General features: G+C 45.9%; 1 protein-coding gene across 1 annotated transcript in view; it reads right to left on the bottom strand.

The window, feature by feature from the left end:
• The window catches only part of STK24 (serine/threonine kinase 24), a 107,267-nt gene extending 101,147 nt beyond the window's left edge, over nt 1-6,120 (bottom strand). Inside the window, exon 1 of the mRNA XM_075852414.1 lies at nt 5,723-6,120. Coding sequence (XP_075708529.1) covers nt 5,723-5,764 — 42 coding nt within the window. The 5' untranslated portion in view covers nt 5,765-6,120. The remainder of the gene's footprint in view (nt 1-5,722) is intronic.
• Between the last annotated feature and the right edge of the window lie 9,201 nt (nt 6,121-15,321).

A 15,321-nucleotide genomic window follows, 5' to 3' on the forward strand; every position in this document is an offset into this window, starting at 1 on the left:
ATTAGCGCCGTGTGCATGAGAATTTACCCATAAGATAGCAGTGATCACAAAATGATAAAATAGTCAGAGTATTTAGTTCTACAACAGTGTAGTTAGTCAGTGCACATATAGATGTGCCAGGCTCAGTGCCACTACACTACCACTCATTTGTCTCCTGGTACCACCCTGATCTCTCTGCTAACAGGAATTGACATTTCAGCAGCTACGTGAAGCAATCACTTCCTGTTAGAGGTCAGCACTGGGGCATGACATTGGGCAGACGTAATCTATGGTTGGCATAGCGTTGCAAGACAAAAACACAGAGCTTGGATTTTTTTTGTCTCTTCTGGAATCTTGTTTTTCATGATTTGCGGGGCGACTGAACAGGTGCAAAAAAAAAACAAAACATATGGCCCCCGTGGATCTATTGCAATGCTAGACTAATCCCAGGAGCCAGGTCACTAATGTCCCTACCAATTTGCAAATAGCACCTAACTTTTTGTTTTTCTACTTATGTCTATGAAAGTTCTTACTATCTGGCCACTAAAAATTTCATATTGGCTCATGGCGTGATATAACGGACTCCTAAAATCTACAGTATTTTGACGACCCCTGGTCTGCAGTATTCGAGACATTTATCACAAAAACTTGGCTGCACATATTCCTCAAGTCAATGACGGTTTTCCATAGTGTCAAGCTCCATCTAAAGGACACGATTCATACACACGTCCTTCTCCGGCAAATGTTAGACCATTCTCATGAGCTGGAATGGTACCTATGCACACATTGTGGCATCACAGCTGGTAAACAGTGCCACGCCTGAAGGCAGTTTACAAATGACAGTATAAATGATCTCCCTGCTAGTCCTTCCACCCATCTTTACCTGACTCACATATACCCAACATCGAAACCAGCTAATAGCCTGCAATCACCTGCCCAGCTACACCTGCTAATAACTGACCTGGCGCCATGACCTGTCTGACAAGCTACCTCACATGTGTCACACACCGGCTTCTGCTTCATGCAGAGAAAGACGCCTCAGACGTGCAGCATGTGGCTAGTGACATAATAAGAGACGTGCAGCATGTGGCTAGTGACATAATAAGAGACGTGCAGCATGTGGCTAGTGACATAATAAGAGACGTGCAGCATGTGGCTAGTGACATAATAAGAGACGTGCAGCATGTGGCTAGTGACATAAGAGACGTGCAGCATGTGGCTAGTGACATAATAAGAGACGTGCAGCATGTGGCTAGGGACATAATAAGAGACGTGCAGCATGTGGCTAGTGACATAATAAGAGACGTGCAGCATGTGGCTAGTGACATAATAAGAGACGTGCAGCATGTGGCTAGTGACATAATAAGAGACGTGCAGCATGTGGCTAGTGACATAATAAGAGACGTGCAGCATGTGGCTAGTGACATAATAAGAGACGTGCAGCATGTGGCTAGTGACATAAGAGACGTGCAGCATGTGGCTAGTGACATAATAAGAGACGTGCAGCATGTGGCTAGTGACATAATAAGAGACGTGCAGCATGTGGCTAGTGACATAATAAGAGACGTGCAGCATGTGGCTAGTGACATAATAAGAGACGTGCAGCATGTGGCTAGTGACATAATAAGAGACGTGCAGCATGTGGCTAGTGACATAATAAGAGACGTGCAGCATGTGGCTAGTGACATAATAAGAGACGTGCAGCATGTGGCTAGTGACCTAATAAGAGACGTGCAGCATGTGGCTAGTGACATAATAAGAGACGTGCAGCATGTGGCTAGTGACATAATAAGAGACGTGCAGCATGTGGCTAGTGACATAATAAGAGACGTGCAGCATGTGGCTAGTGACATAATAAGAGACGTGCAGCATGTGGCTAGTGACATAATAAGAGACGTGCAGCATGTGGCTAGTGACCTAATAAGAGACGTGCAGCATGTGGCTAGTGACCTAATAAGAGACGTGCAGCATGTGGCTAGTGACATAATAAGAGATGTGCAGCATGTGGCTAGTGACATAATAAGAGACGTGCAGCATGTGGCTAGTGACATAATAAGAGACGTGCAGCATGTGGCTAGTGACATAATAAGAGACGTGCAGCATGTGGCTAGTGACATAATAAGAGACGTGCAGCATGTGGCTAGTGACATAATAAGAGACGTGCAGCATGTGGCTAGTGACATAATAAGAGACGTGCAGCATGTGGCTAGTGACATAATAAGCGACGTGCAGCATGTGGCTAGTGACATAATAAGAGACGTGCAGCATGTGGCTAGTGACATAATAAGAGACGTGCAGCATGTGGCTAGGGACATAATAAGAGACGTGCAGCATGTGGCTAGTGACATAATAAGAGACGTGCAGCATGTGGCTAGTGACATAAGAGACGAGCAGCATGTGGCTAGTGACATAAGAGACGTGCAGCATGTGGCTAGGGACATAATAAGAGACGTGCAGCATGTGGCTAGTGACATAATAAGAGACGTGCAGCATGTGGCTAGTGACATAATAAGAGACGTGCAGCATGTGGCTAGTGACCTAATAAGAGACGTGCAGCATGTGGCTAGTGACATAATAAGAGACGTGCAGCATGTGGCTAGTGACATAATAAGAGACGTGCAGCATGTGGCTAGTGACATAATAAGAGACGTGCAGCATGTGGCTAGGGACATAATAAGAGACGTGCAGCATGTGGCTAGTGACATAATAAGAGACGTGCAGCATGTGGCTAGTGACATAATAAGAGACGTGCAGCATGTGGCTAGTGACATAATAAGAGACGTGCAGCATGTGCCTAGTGACATAATAAGAGACGTGCAGCATGTGGCTAGTGACATAATAAGAGACGTGCAGCATGTGGCTAGTGACATAATAAGAGACGTGCAGCATGTGGCTAGTGACATAATAAGAGACGTGCAGCATGTGGCTAGGGACATAATAAGAGACGTGCAGCATGTGGCTAGTGACATAATAAGAGACGTGCAGCATGTGGCTAGTGACATAATAAGAGACGTGCAGCATGTGGCTAGTGACCTAATAAGAGACGTGCAGCATGTGGCTAGTGACATAATAAGAGACGTGCAGCATGTGGCTAGTGACATAATAAGAGACGTGCAGCATGTGGCTAGTGACATAATAAGAGACGTGCAGCATGTGGCTAGGGACATAATAAGAGACGTGCAGCATGTGGCTAGTGACATAATAAGAGACGTGCAGCATGTGGCTAGTGACATAATAAGAGACGTGCAGCATGTGGCTAGTGACATAATAAGAGACGTGCAGCATGTGCCTAGTGACATAATAAGAGACGTGCAGCATGTGGCTAGTGACATAATAAGAGACGTGCAGCATGTGGCTAGTGACATAATAAGAGACGTGCAGCATGTGGCTAGTGACATAATAAGAGACGTGCAGCATGTGGCTAGTGACATAATAAGAGACGTGCAGCATGTGGCTAGTGACATAATAAGAGACGTGCAGCATGTGGCTAGTGACATAATAAGAGACGTGCAGCATGTGGCTAGTGACCTAATAAGAGACGTGCAGCATGTGGCTAGTGACATAATAAGAGACGTGCAGCATGTGGCTGGTGACATAATAAGAGACGTGCAGCATGTGGCTAGGGACATAATAAGAGACGTGCAGCATGTGGCTAGTGACATAATAAGAGACGTGCAGCATGTGGCTAGTGACATAATAAGAGACGTGCAGCATGTGGCTAGTGACATAATAAGAGACGTGCAGCATGTGGCTAGTGACATAATAAGAGACGTGCAGCATGTGGCTAGTGACCTAATAAGAGACGTGCAGCATGTGGCTAGTGACATAATAAGAGACGTGCAGCATGTGGCTAGTGACATAATAAGAGACGTGCAGCATGTGGCTAGTGACATAATAAGAGACGTGCAGCATGTGGCTAGTGACATAATAAGAGACGTGCAGCATGTGGCTAGTGACATAATAAGAGACGTGCAGCATGTGGCTAAAGACATAAGAGACGTGCAGCATGTGGCTAGTGACATAATAAGAGACGTGCAGCATGTGGCTAGTGACATAATAAGAGACGTGCAGCATGTGGCTAGTGACATAATAAGAGACGTGCAGCATGTGGCTAGTGACATAATAAGAGACGTGCAGCATGTGGCTAGTGACATAATAAGAGACGTGCAGCATGTGGCTAGTGACATAATAAGAGACGTGCAGCATGTGGCTAGTGACATAATAAGAGACGTGCAGCATGTGGCTAGTGACATAATAAGAGACGTGCAGCATGTGGCTAGTGACCTAATAAGAGACGTGCAGCATGTGGCTAGTGACATAATAAGAGACGTGCAGCATGTGGCTGGTGACATAATAAGAGACGTGCAGCATGTGGCTAGGGACATAATAAGAGACGTGCAGCATGTGGCTAGTGACATAATAAGAGACGTGCAGCATGTGGCTAGTGACATAATAAGAGACGTGCAGCATGTGGCTAGTGACATAATAAGAGACGTGCAGCATGTGGCTAGTGACATAATAAGAGACGTGCAGCATGTGGCTAGTGACCTAATAAGAGACGTGCAGCATGTGGCTAGTGACATAATAAGAGACGTGCAGCATGTGGCTAGTGACATAATAAGAGACGTGCAGCATGTGGCTAGTGACATAATAAGAGACGTGCAGCATGTGGCTAGTGACATAATAAGAGACGTGCAGCATGTGGCTAGTGACATAATAAGAGACGTGCAGCATGTGGCTAAAGACATAAGAGACGTGCAGCATGTGGCTAGTGACATAATAAGAGACGTGCAGCATGTGGCTAGTGACATAATAAGAGACGTGCAGCATGTGGCTAGTGACATAATAAGAGACGTGCAGCATGTGGCTAGTGACATAATAAGAGACGTGCAGCATGTGGCTAGTGACATAATAAGAGACGTGCAGCATGTGGCTAGTGACATAATAAGAGACGTGCAGCATGTGGCTAGTGACATAATAAGAGACGTGCAGCATGTGGCTAGTGACATAATAAGAGACGTGCAGCATGTGGCTAGTGACATAAGAGACGTGCAGCATGTGGCTAGTGACATAATAAGAGACGTGCAGCATGTGGCTAGTGACATAATTGCACAATGTTGGTAACGTCCTAAATGTTCGGCATGAGGAGGACTGAGGTTTCCTCACAAAACAGACCCCAGGAGCTTTATATAACGTGCACACATGAATCCGCTTCCACAATTTCCTCATCGGGAAATACTGTTGTGCAACTTAAAAAAAATAACCTCTAGCTAGCCAAGAAAAAAAATTGTCGCAGGCATACAGTATGTACATCTCATAGCGACTCAATGCGTTTCTATTGACCACGACTGTCGCACAACAGCTTCTGAGGCGAGGTCATGTGACACAATCAGAAGGACAACTCCGAGGACCAGTAAATCCAGTATTAACCTCGCTGATAAAGAAGTCACCATGACCGCTCCATTACTTAGATACAACGCTTACATCATAAGAAGTTCAGGATGTTTCCCCATCACCCACTGTATGAGGAATACACCAAGAAAGAACATAAAGTAAATGACTGAAGTCCCTGTATAATGTAATACAATCACTAATGTAATTCTACAACTCAGCTGAGATACACGGAAGTGGATACATCCTGTAAAAGTAGTATCGCAATGAGTATCACAGCCTGACATGAAAACTGACTGGAACTTGCAACCCATAGACACCGCCCACTACCACAGAGCGCCACACATCTTACCTGCACCCCAGGCAGGCCGGTCTGCAGCAGGGACTGAGTCATACTGCTGTACCCTGGCTCCTGCCGCACAGCCCCGGCCCTGAGCGCCACAGCCAGACCAGGATCCCTCCTCCACGCCCGGGCTCCCCGCTACGTGCCAGTCCGAGAGGAGTAGAGATCGCAGGGAGCAGGCACTGGCAGAGTTTGGCAGCAGGAAGAGATTTGCTTTATTATTGTGCCTATGATGATGATTTCCGGCTGCAGATAGGACATGTATGACAGCTAGTCCTGTGCCCTGATCTCTGTCATCTCTACGTACTGCTGCCACTGGCTTCTCGTTCACACCAAACTAGACCAGGAAACAAGAAGAGAGAAAAAAAGAAACATTAACCACCCACCTCCCCTCCTCCCTCACAGCCTCTTCCCCTCTCACAGCTCCTCCTGGTAACTGCATGCAGCCTGGAATCATGTCACTTCTGTCACAGCACTGCATTACACATGGAAGTAGAAATACATCTTCTATTATTCTTTTTATAAAACTTTCTATTAATACACTGGGGATATTAGGTTTAGGCTAAATGGTGACGTCAGATGCTGGGTGACACTGTAAGTCACACATCAGTAACCGCCATAGTGCCATCATGTGCCATTGAATTTGCACGCAGTAGAAAGACGTTGCTGGATTCTGAGTTTTGGTGCATTTTCTGTTGCTTGTATAGAGCCAACATATTCTGCTGCCCTGTAGATAGATTGTTATCACTTCAATTTCATAGAAAGCATATTAAAGGGGTTATCCGGAATGTGAATTATTTTTTTTAGGAGCTAAAAATGAAAAAAATATAAACCAAAAAAGCAATACTGACCAGTCCTTGCCCCCAGTACTGACGCTCTCCCGATGGTTGTTTACATGCACGTAAGATGTGACCGCTGCAGCCATTCAGAAATACGATTTGTCACCAGTGAGCCCTGTCGAGCTCTCAGATTGTCTTACATTCTACGTGCATGTAAACAACCACCGGGAGTGCCCCCGGAGCAACAGCGCTGGATCGCCGGGGGCAAGGATAGGTAAGTATCGTTTGTTTTTTTTGTTTATTTATAATTTCCTGCCCCTAATAACATTTTTGCATCCCAGATAACCCCCTTTAATCTATCAGTACCTTTTTTGTCATGCGGGAGGAAACTGGGATAACCCCACTCAAATACGGGAAGACCATATAAACATGCAGACGTTGCCTTGGTTTGATTCAAACCTAGGATCCCATGCAAGGCAACAGTGCCAACCTCTGATCCACCCTGTTAACACAAAGAAAGCGTTCTCTCCTGTCTCTGTACCCTATAGGACATACTATAGACTTGCACGGAAAGCTCTGCCCGGCTTTTTCTCCTGTTAGCCGCAGCACACAGCCGACTTTTATTGCAAAACTGGGGTTAGGGGACCTCCGTGGTAACACAAGCGCCACCCAACCTTCCAAACACACATATTAAAAACGTAATGAATAAATAAAGACCAAGAGACAAATGGCCGCGGTATTTATTAAGGGGTTACATAATAAACGGAATAAATAAATATTAAACTTGTAATAAATACCAAATATTTTAATAAATATTAAAAACCAATAAATATTATACCAATAATTCTTGACCTTGTCCACCCATAAACTGGGCGACTAAACCCCACAAGCCACGTCGGATTTAATCTGACAAGGACCCCCCCCCCCCAAAAAAAAAACACTGCGGCTCTCTCAACCATAGAGTTTAGACCTAAATTAAAAATGTCCAAACCAACATCTGATAAGTGAACCAAGTCATTTCTATACAGGACTGTAATGTCGGGGTAGGAAGACGGACAGGTGAGCCCTAATCTACCTGCCACTCAGTGCCTGCCTACTTCCACAGTCCGTCCTAGGCGACGGCGTACAACTGGGCGACGGTCCCTACGCTCAGTATGTGCACGACAAACAAGACAAGGGAAGAGGGGCAGTTACCAATGGAAACACCGTGAGCAACAGAATAGTGAACGAGCCGAGTCAAACCAGGAGAGTACGCGGTAGCAAAAGCAGAACAGGAGAATAGTCAGTAAAGCCAGGGTCAATATGAAGCAGGGGTCAATGGTAATAGCAGGAACAGCAGAGCCAGGAAACACAAGAATCACAGGCAAAGGACAAGCAGCAAATGAAGGTATAAGTAGACCAAGGGCGGGAGCTAGAACTGTCTGGCCAGGCTGTGATAGGTTCTCCCACTCCTTAGCCTACCAGCCTGAGTGGTAGCAGATCGAGTCACTCTATCAGACCTAGGAACAGATGCAGACTGATTAACCACGGGCGTCGATACAGAAGCTGTGTCTGACAGATCATTTACAGTACCCCCCCCCCTTTTATGAGGGGCCACTGGACCCTTCCTAGGTGGACCTGGCTTATTGGGGAACCGAAGATGGAACCTCTTGAGCAATAACCCAGCGTGAACATCCCGGACGGGTACCCAAGTGCTCTCCTCAGGCCCGTATCCTCTCCAATGGACCAGGTACTGGAGGGAGCCTTGGACCATCCTGCTGTCCACAATCTTGACCACCTTGAATTCTACCCCTTCAGGGGTGAGAACAGGGACCGGAGGTTTCCTCAAGGTAGCCAAGGACGGGGAGCAGCGTTTCAGGAGGGAGGCATGAAACACGTTGTGTATTTGAAAGGAAAATATTCTCAGATAGAATGTGGATTTATGGCAGTGTAAGCGGTGCCTACGCGTTTCTGACGCTTGCAGCGTCCTTAGTCATGGCTTTTTACACTGCCATAAATCCACATTCTATCTGAGAATATTTTCCTATCATGCTATTGTTTTTAATTTTTTGATAATTCTACAATAAAACTTGGAAATAGTTTCCTTTTAACAAAAAGACTTCAGAGGACTCAGCGCTGGATCCATTTTCTTTATCTTCCTTCTACTCCATACGTGTGCCGACACGAGGACCCGTGCGCAAGTCCATTGATGTGATAAGGTGAGCTGGAGGAACCCTCCCAAACATTTTTTCTATTTGAAAGGACTAGGGTAACTCCAGCCGGAAGGAGACAGGGTTAAGGACCTCAATGACCTTGTACGGCCCTATATACCGGGGAGCAGATTTTTTGGACGGCACTTTAAGGCGCAAATTTTTTGAAGTCAGCCACACCAGATCCCCGTCCACAAACAAGGGGTTAGTAGAACGTCTTTTATCTGCCTGAGTCTTTTGTATGCTCTGGGACGCCTCTAGGTTCTTCTGAACCTGGGCCCAGACTGTGCACAGTGCCCGATGAACGACATCTACCTCGGGATTGTTAGAACCACCAGGTGAAACGGAGGAGAACCGTGGATTAAACCCAAAATTACAGAAAAAGGGGGAGACCCCTGATGAGTTACTGACCCGGTTATTAAAGGAAAATTCGGCGAGGTGAATGAAAGAGACCCAATCATATTGACAGTCAGAGATAAAACACCTTAAATATTGTTCTAGAGACTGATTAGTCCTCTCAGTTTGGCCATTAGTTTCAGGATGGAAGGCCGAGGAGAAGGACAGATCAATCTCCAACTTCTTACAGAAAGCTCTCCAAAACAATGAAACAAATTGTACCCCTCTGTCAGAAACAATATTGACAGGAACCCCATGGAGACGCAGGATGTGTTTGACAAACAAGGTAGCTAACTTCTTGGCATTGGGTAGTTTCTTTAGGGGCACAAAGTGTCACATCTTACTGAAGCGGTCTACTACAACGCACACCACCGACTTGCCTTGGGATGGAGGCAGATCGGTGATAAAATCCATGGAGATATTGGTCCAAGGTCTCTGGGAAATGGGCAAAGAACATAGTAAGCCCGCTGGTCGGGACCTGGGAGTCTTGGACCTAGCACAAATTTCACAAGCGGCGACGTAGGCCTTAACGTCTTTAGGCAACCCAGGCCACCAATAGGTTCTAGAAATGAGGTGCTTGGTACCCAGGATGCCTGGATGGCCAGATAGTGTAGAGTCATGATTTTCCCTGAGTACCCTTAGCCGGAATTGCAGGGGAACAAACAGCTTGTTCTCAGGAAGGTTCCCGGGAGCTGAACCTTGATCAGCCGCAATTTCAGAGACTAAGTCAGAATCAAAAGAGGATATGATTATACCTGGGGGCAAAACACAAGCGGGATCCTCCTCCGAAGGAGGGCTGGCCATGAAACTACGCGACAGTGCATCAGCTTCAATGTTTTTAGACCCAGCCCTATAGGTGACCACAAAGTTAAATCGTGTAAAAAAACAACGCCCATCGAGCTTGTCTCGGGTTTAGCCTCCGGGCAGATTCTAGGAAAACCAGATTCTTGTGGTCGGTAAGGACCGTTACCTGGTGCCTAGCCCCCTCCAAGAAGTGGCGCCACTCTTCAAATGCCCATTTAATGGCTAAGAGTTTGCGGTTGCCAACGTCATAGTTACTCTCAGTGGGCGAGAACTTCCTGGAGAAGTAGGCACAGGGACGAAGATGGGTGAGAGAACTGGTACCCTTGGACAAGACAGCACCCACTCCCACCTCGGAGGCGTCAACCTCCACGATGAATGGCTCCATTTGGTTAGGCTGAATCAGCACTGGGGCAGAGATAAAGCACTTCTTAAAGAGGCTCTGTCACCAGATTTTGCAACCCCTATCTGCTATTGCAGCAGATAGGCGCTGCAATGTAGATTACAGTAACGTTTTTATTTTTAAAAAAACAAGCATTTTTGGCCAAGTTATGACCATTTTTGTATTTATGCAAATTAGGCTTTCAAAAGTCCAAGTGGGCGTGTTTAAAGTAAAAGTCCAAGTGGGCGTGTATTATGTGCGTACATCGGGGCGTTTTTACTACTTTTACTAGCTGGGCGTTCTGACGAGAAGTATCATCCACTTCTCTTCAGAACGCCCAGCTTCTGGCAGTGCAGACACAGCCGTGTTCTCGAGTGATCACGCTGTGTCGTCACTCACAGATCCTGCATCGTGTCGGACGAGCGAGGACACATCGGCACCAGAGGCTACAGGTGATTCTGCAGCAGCATCGGCGTTTGCAGGTAAGTCGATGTAGCTACTTACCTGCAAACGCTGATGCTGCTGCAGAATCAACTGTAGCCTCTGGTGCCGATGTGGCCGACACGATGCAGGACCTGGGGCAGGAAGTGAGTGACGTCACAGCGTGATCTCTCGAGAACACGGCTGTGTCTGCACTGCCAGAAGCTGGGCGTTCTGAAGAGAAGTGGATGATACTTCTCGTCAGAACGCCCAGCTAGTAAAAGTAGTAAAAACGCCCCGATGTACGCACATAATACACGCCCACTTGGACTTTTACTTTAAATACGCCCACTTGGACTTTTGCAAGCCTCATTTGCATAAATACAGAAATGGTCATAACTTGGCCAAAAATGCTAGTTTTTTTAAAATAAAAACGTTACTGTAATCTACATTGCAGCGCCTATCTGCTGCAATAGCAGATAGGGGTTGCAAAATCTGGTGACAGAGCCTCTTTAAGGATCTCAAAAGCCTGGAGTGCCTCCGGAGGCCAGTGGAGGAGATCAGCACCTTTGCGAGTAAGATCCGTAAGAGGCTTAGCGATGACCGAGAAGTCAGCAATAAATCTCCTGTAGTGATTAGCAAACCCCAGGAAGCACTGTAACGCCTTCAGGGAGGCAGGTTGGACCCATTCAGCCACAGCCTGAACCTCGGCAGGGTCCATGCGGAAATCATTAGGAGTGAGGATATGACCCAAAAATGGTATCTCCTGCACCCCAAACACACATTTTTCGGTTTTAGCCAAGAGTTTGTTTTCCCGAAGGGCCTGGAGCACCTTCCTGACATGCTGAATGTGGGAGACCAGTCCTTGGAAAACACTAGGATGTCATCAAGGTACACTACAAGAAATACCCCCAGGTAGTCTCTTAAAATCTCATTTATGAAATTCTGGAAGACCGCGGGAGCATTACACAACCCAAAGGGCATGACGAGGTATTCGAAATGACCTTCGGGCGTGTTAAACGCAGTCTTCCACTCATCCCCTTCTCTGATTCGGATAAGGTTATAAGCCCCCCGAAGATCAAACTTAGAGAACCATTGGGCCCCTTGAACCTGATTGAAGAGATCAGGAATCCAAGGAAGGGGATACTGGTTCCTTACAGTCACCTTATTCAAGTTACGGTAATTGATGCACGGCCTAAGACCACCATCCTTATTCCCTACGAAGAAGAAGCCAGCACCTACCGGAGAAGTAGAGGGGCGAATGTAACCCTTGGCCAGGCTTTCCTGGATATATTCTCTCATGGGTTCACGTTCGGGACAAGAGAGATTAAATATCCTACCCTTAGGGAGCTTAGCTCCTGGTACCAAATCGATAGCGCAATCGTATTCTCTATGAGGAGGTAACTCTTCGGAGGCCTTTTTAGAACAAACATCAGCGAAGTCCTGAATAAACTCAGGTAGAGTGTTCACCTCCTCAGGGAGAGAAATAAAATTAATAGAAAAACAGGACGTCATGCATTCATTACCCCATTTAGTAAGATCCCCAGTATTCCAGTTAAACGTGGGATTATGCATCTGCAACCAGGGAACGCCTAAAACCAAATCGGACGATAATCCCTGCATCACCAGTACAGAACACTGCTCCAAATGAATGGAGCCAACAATGAGTTCAAAAACAGGGGTATGCTGCATAAAATAACCATTAGCAAGTGGAGTGGAGTCGATACCCACTACCGGGACAGGTTTAGGTAAATCAATCAATGGCATAGCTAGAGACATATCAAATTCCACAGACATAATATTAGCAGAAGACCCTGAATCCACGAAGGCACTGCCGGTGGCAGACCTACCCTCAAAAGAGACCTGAAAGGGAAGCAAGATCTTATTAGATTTCATATTTACGGGAAATACCTATGCGCCCAAGCGACATCCCCGATGGTCACTTAGGCGCAGAAGTTTTCCGGCTGCTTATTCTTACGCCTAGGACAGTCGTTCACTTGATGCTTGTCAAGACGTACCGCTAAAGCCATAACCTGATCTAGAAAGTCAGAAGAGGGATAGCTAACTAACAGGTCTTTCAGGGTGTTCGACAGACCCAATCTAAACTGGCACCTCAAGGCAGGGTCATTCCACCGAGAAGATGCATACCACTTCCTAAAGTCAGAACAGTGCTCCTCAACGGGCCTCTTACCCTGACGTAAGGTCACCAGCTGACTCTCGGCAAAGGCAGTCTTCTCAGTCTCGTTATAGATGAGCCCGAGAGCAGAAAAAAAAGGTCAACAGAGGAAAGTTCAGGGGCGTCAGGAGCCAAGGAGAAGGCCCATTCTTGGGGGCCGTCCTGGAGCCGGGACATAATTATACCCACTCGCTGGCTCTCAGAACCTGAGGAGTGGGGCCTTAGCCGGAAATAGAGCCTACAACTCTCCCGAAAGGAGAAAAAAGTCTTCCGGTCCCCTGAGAACCGATCAGGCAACTTGAGGTGGGGTTCAAGAGGTGAGGTGGAGGGCACTACCTGGGTAGCATCACGCTGGTTGCACCTCTGAGCCAGGGCTTGGACCTGTAGGGAGAGACCCTGCATTTGCTGAGCCAGGGCCTCAAGGGGGTCCATAGTTGTGTAGGAACCAGGGTAGAAAAGGTATATGGGCCTGTGATTATGTAATGTCAGGGTAGGGAGACGGACAGGTGAGCCCTAATCTACCCGCCACTCAGTCCCTGCCTACTTGCACAGTCCGTCCTAGGCGACGGCGTACAACTGGGTGACGGTCCCTACGCTCAGTATGTGCACGACAAACAAGACAAGGGAACACAGAAGCAAGGGAAGAGGGGCAGTTGCCCACAGAAACACTGTGAGCAACAGAGTAGTGAACGAGCCGAGTCAAACCAGGAGAGTACGCGGTAGCAAAAGCAGAACAGGAGAGTAGCCAGTAAAGCCAGGGTCAATATGAAGCAGAGGTCAATGGTAATAGCAGGAACAGCAGAGCCAGGAAACACAAGAATCACAGGCAAAGGAGAAGCAGCAAATGCAGGTATACATAGACCAAGGGCGGGAGCTAGAACCGTCTGGCCAGGCTGTGATAGGTTCTCCCACTCCTCAGCCTACCAGCCTGAGTGGTAGCAGATCGAGTCACTCTATCAGACCTAGGGACAGATGCAGACTGATTAACCACGGCCGTCGACACAGAAGCTGTGTCTGGCAGATCCTTTACAAGGCCTTTAACAAAACCCTCAAGATCCTGATGCCTAAATGACCAACCTCCAATATAAGGTAAACATTTTTTCATATTTCTATCGATCCTTTTTCAGATTTTTTCCATGAAGGAAAAATTCGGAACCGCTCCATAGAAAATGAGGAACAATTTCAAAAAAATAACGATAGCATTTGAAAACATGGATTTGATGAAACACAAATCTCGTTTCATTTAAAAAATAAGATCAAAGTATTAACTTTGCCCAAGTCGTGACCACCTGCATGAACAATCACAGCATCAGGATCCTGAAAAGTCAATTTAATCTCCTTTTAAATATTGTACCATGTATTTCCATCTTAAACCCCTATGACCAAACCAGAAGACTCTCACTAGGTTAGGATCCATAAATAAATGAATTGAATCTCGTTCAGCTGCTCTCTTCTATGCCCAGAAAATGAAAGAATGGCCACATATCCAAATGGAAACTGGCTTACCTGAAAAAAGGAATTAAAAATTAAAACAGAGCAAGATTTGGTCTAACATATAATTGAAACGTTTTAATAATTGTATCATCTAGACCCATCCTGGCCGCCTCTGTTGCAGCACCGATGCGGAATGAATGAGACGAAAAACCAAAACCTTCTAAATGAATAAAATTAAAGCATTTTTTAAGAACTGCAGTAAATTGAGATCTTGTTAAAGGAGAAGAGTCATCGTGAAGTAAAAATGAACCCAAAAAAGTAGGCCTTGCTTACAAATAATTTGAAATTGCCAACACAGGACATAAACTAGAACCCACCATCTTTCTAAGTTTCAACCATTTGCCTTTGCCTAGCTGATCAGTTTTAGATCTACAGATCAATATCCATGCCGAACAATTCTCTAGCCGAACATCACTGAATAACAGACTGGATTCAGATGACCTATTAACTGCTGTAAATTCACCAATTCACAGGGCTGCAAAAAAGGCAAGAACAAATGACGTCCGAAATAAAATACACTCATAATTTGAAAAACTAATTTTTGGAAGGATAGCCAATAATTTCTCTAAAATATCAATAGGAATTGGCCTCCTGTTATCAATAGAAGAGAACGATCTAGAATAACCTTTTAACAATTGTTTCACCTGAAAATAATCATTAAACGAACGACAACCACCTAGTTTTAAAAAGAAAGAAACTCCATCTAACGTTTTATGAATCAATGAAAAACGTAAACCTAAATTAAATAAAGAACAGACAAAAGATAACATTACCTCTAAAAAAATATTTAACTGCCCTACCTCCAAAATGTCACAAAACATGCACCATTTTCTCCAAGAGACACAATAACTGGACCAAGTACGCTGGGAAAGAGAATTCTTAATATGTTTCGAAATTAATCCCAGATCAATTGCCATAAGTGATCCGGACATCGAATTCCCACTTGATCCGCATGAGGGGCCAGCTGGTAA

The sequence above is a fragment of the Rhinoderma darwinii genome, chromosome 2 (genome assembly GCF_050947455.1).
Source record: "Rhinoderma darwinii isolate aRhiDar2 chromosome 2, aRhiDar2.hap1, whole genome shotgun sequence".
NCBI classification, from domain to species: domain Eukaryota; kingdom Metazoa; phylum Chordata; class Amphibia; order Anura; family Rhinodermatidae; genus Rhinoderma; species Rhinoderma darwinii.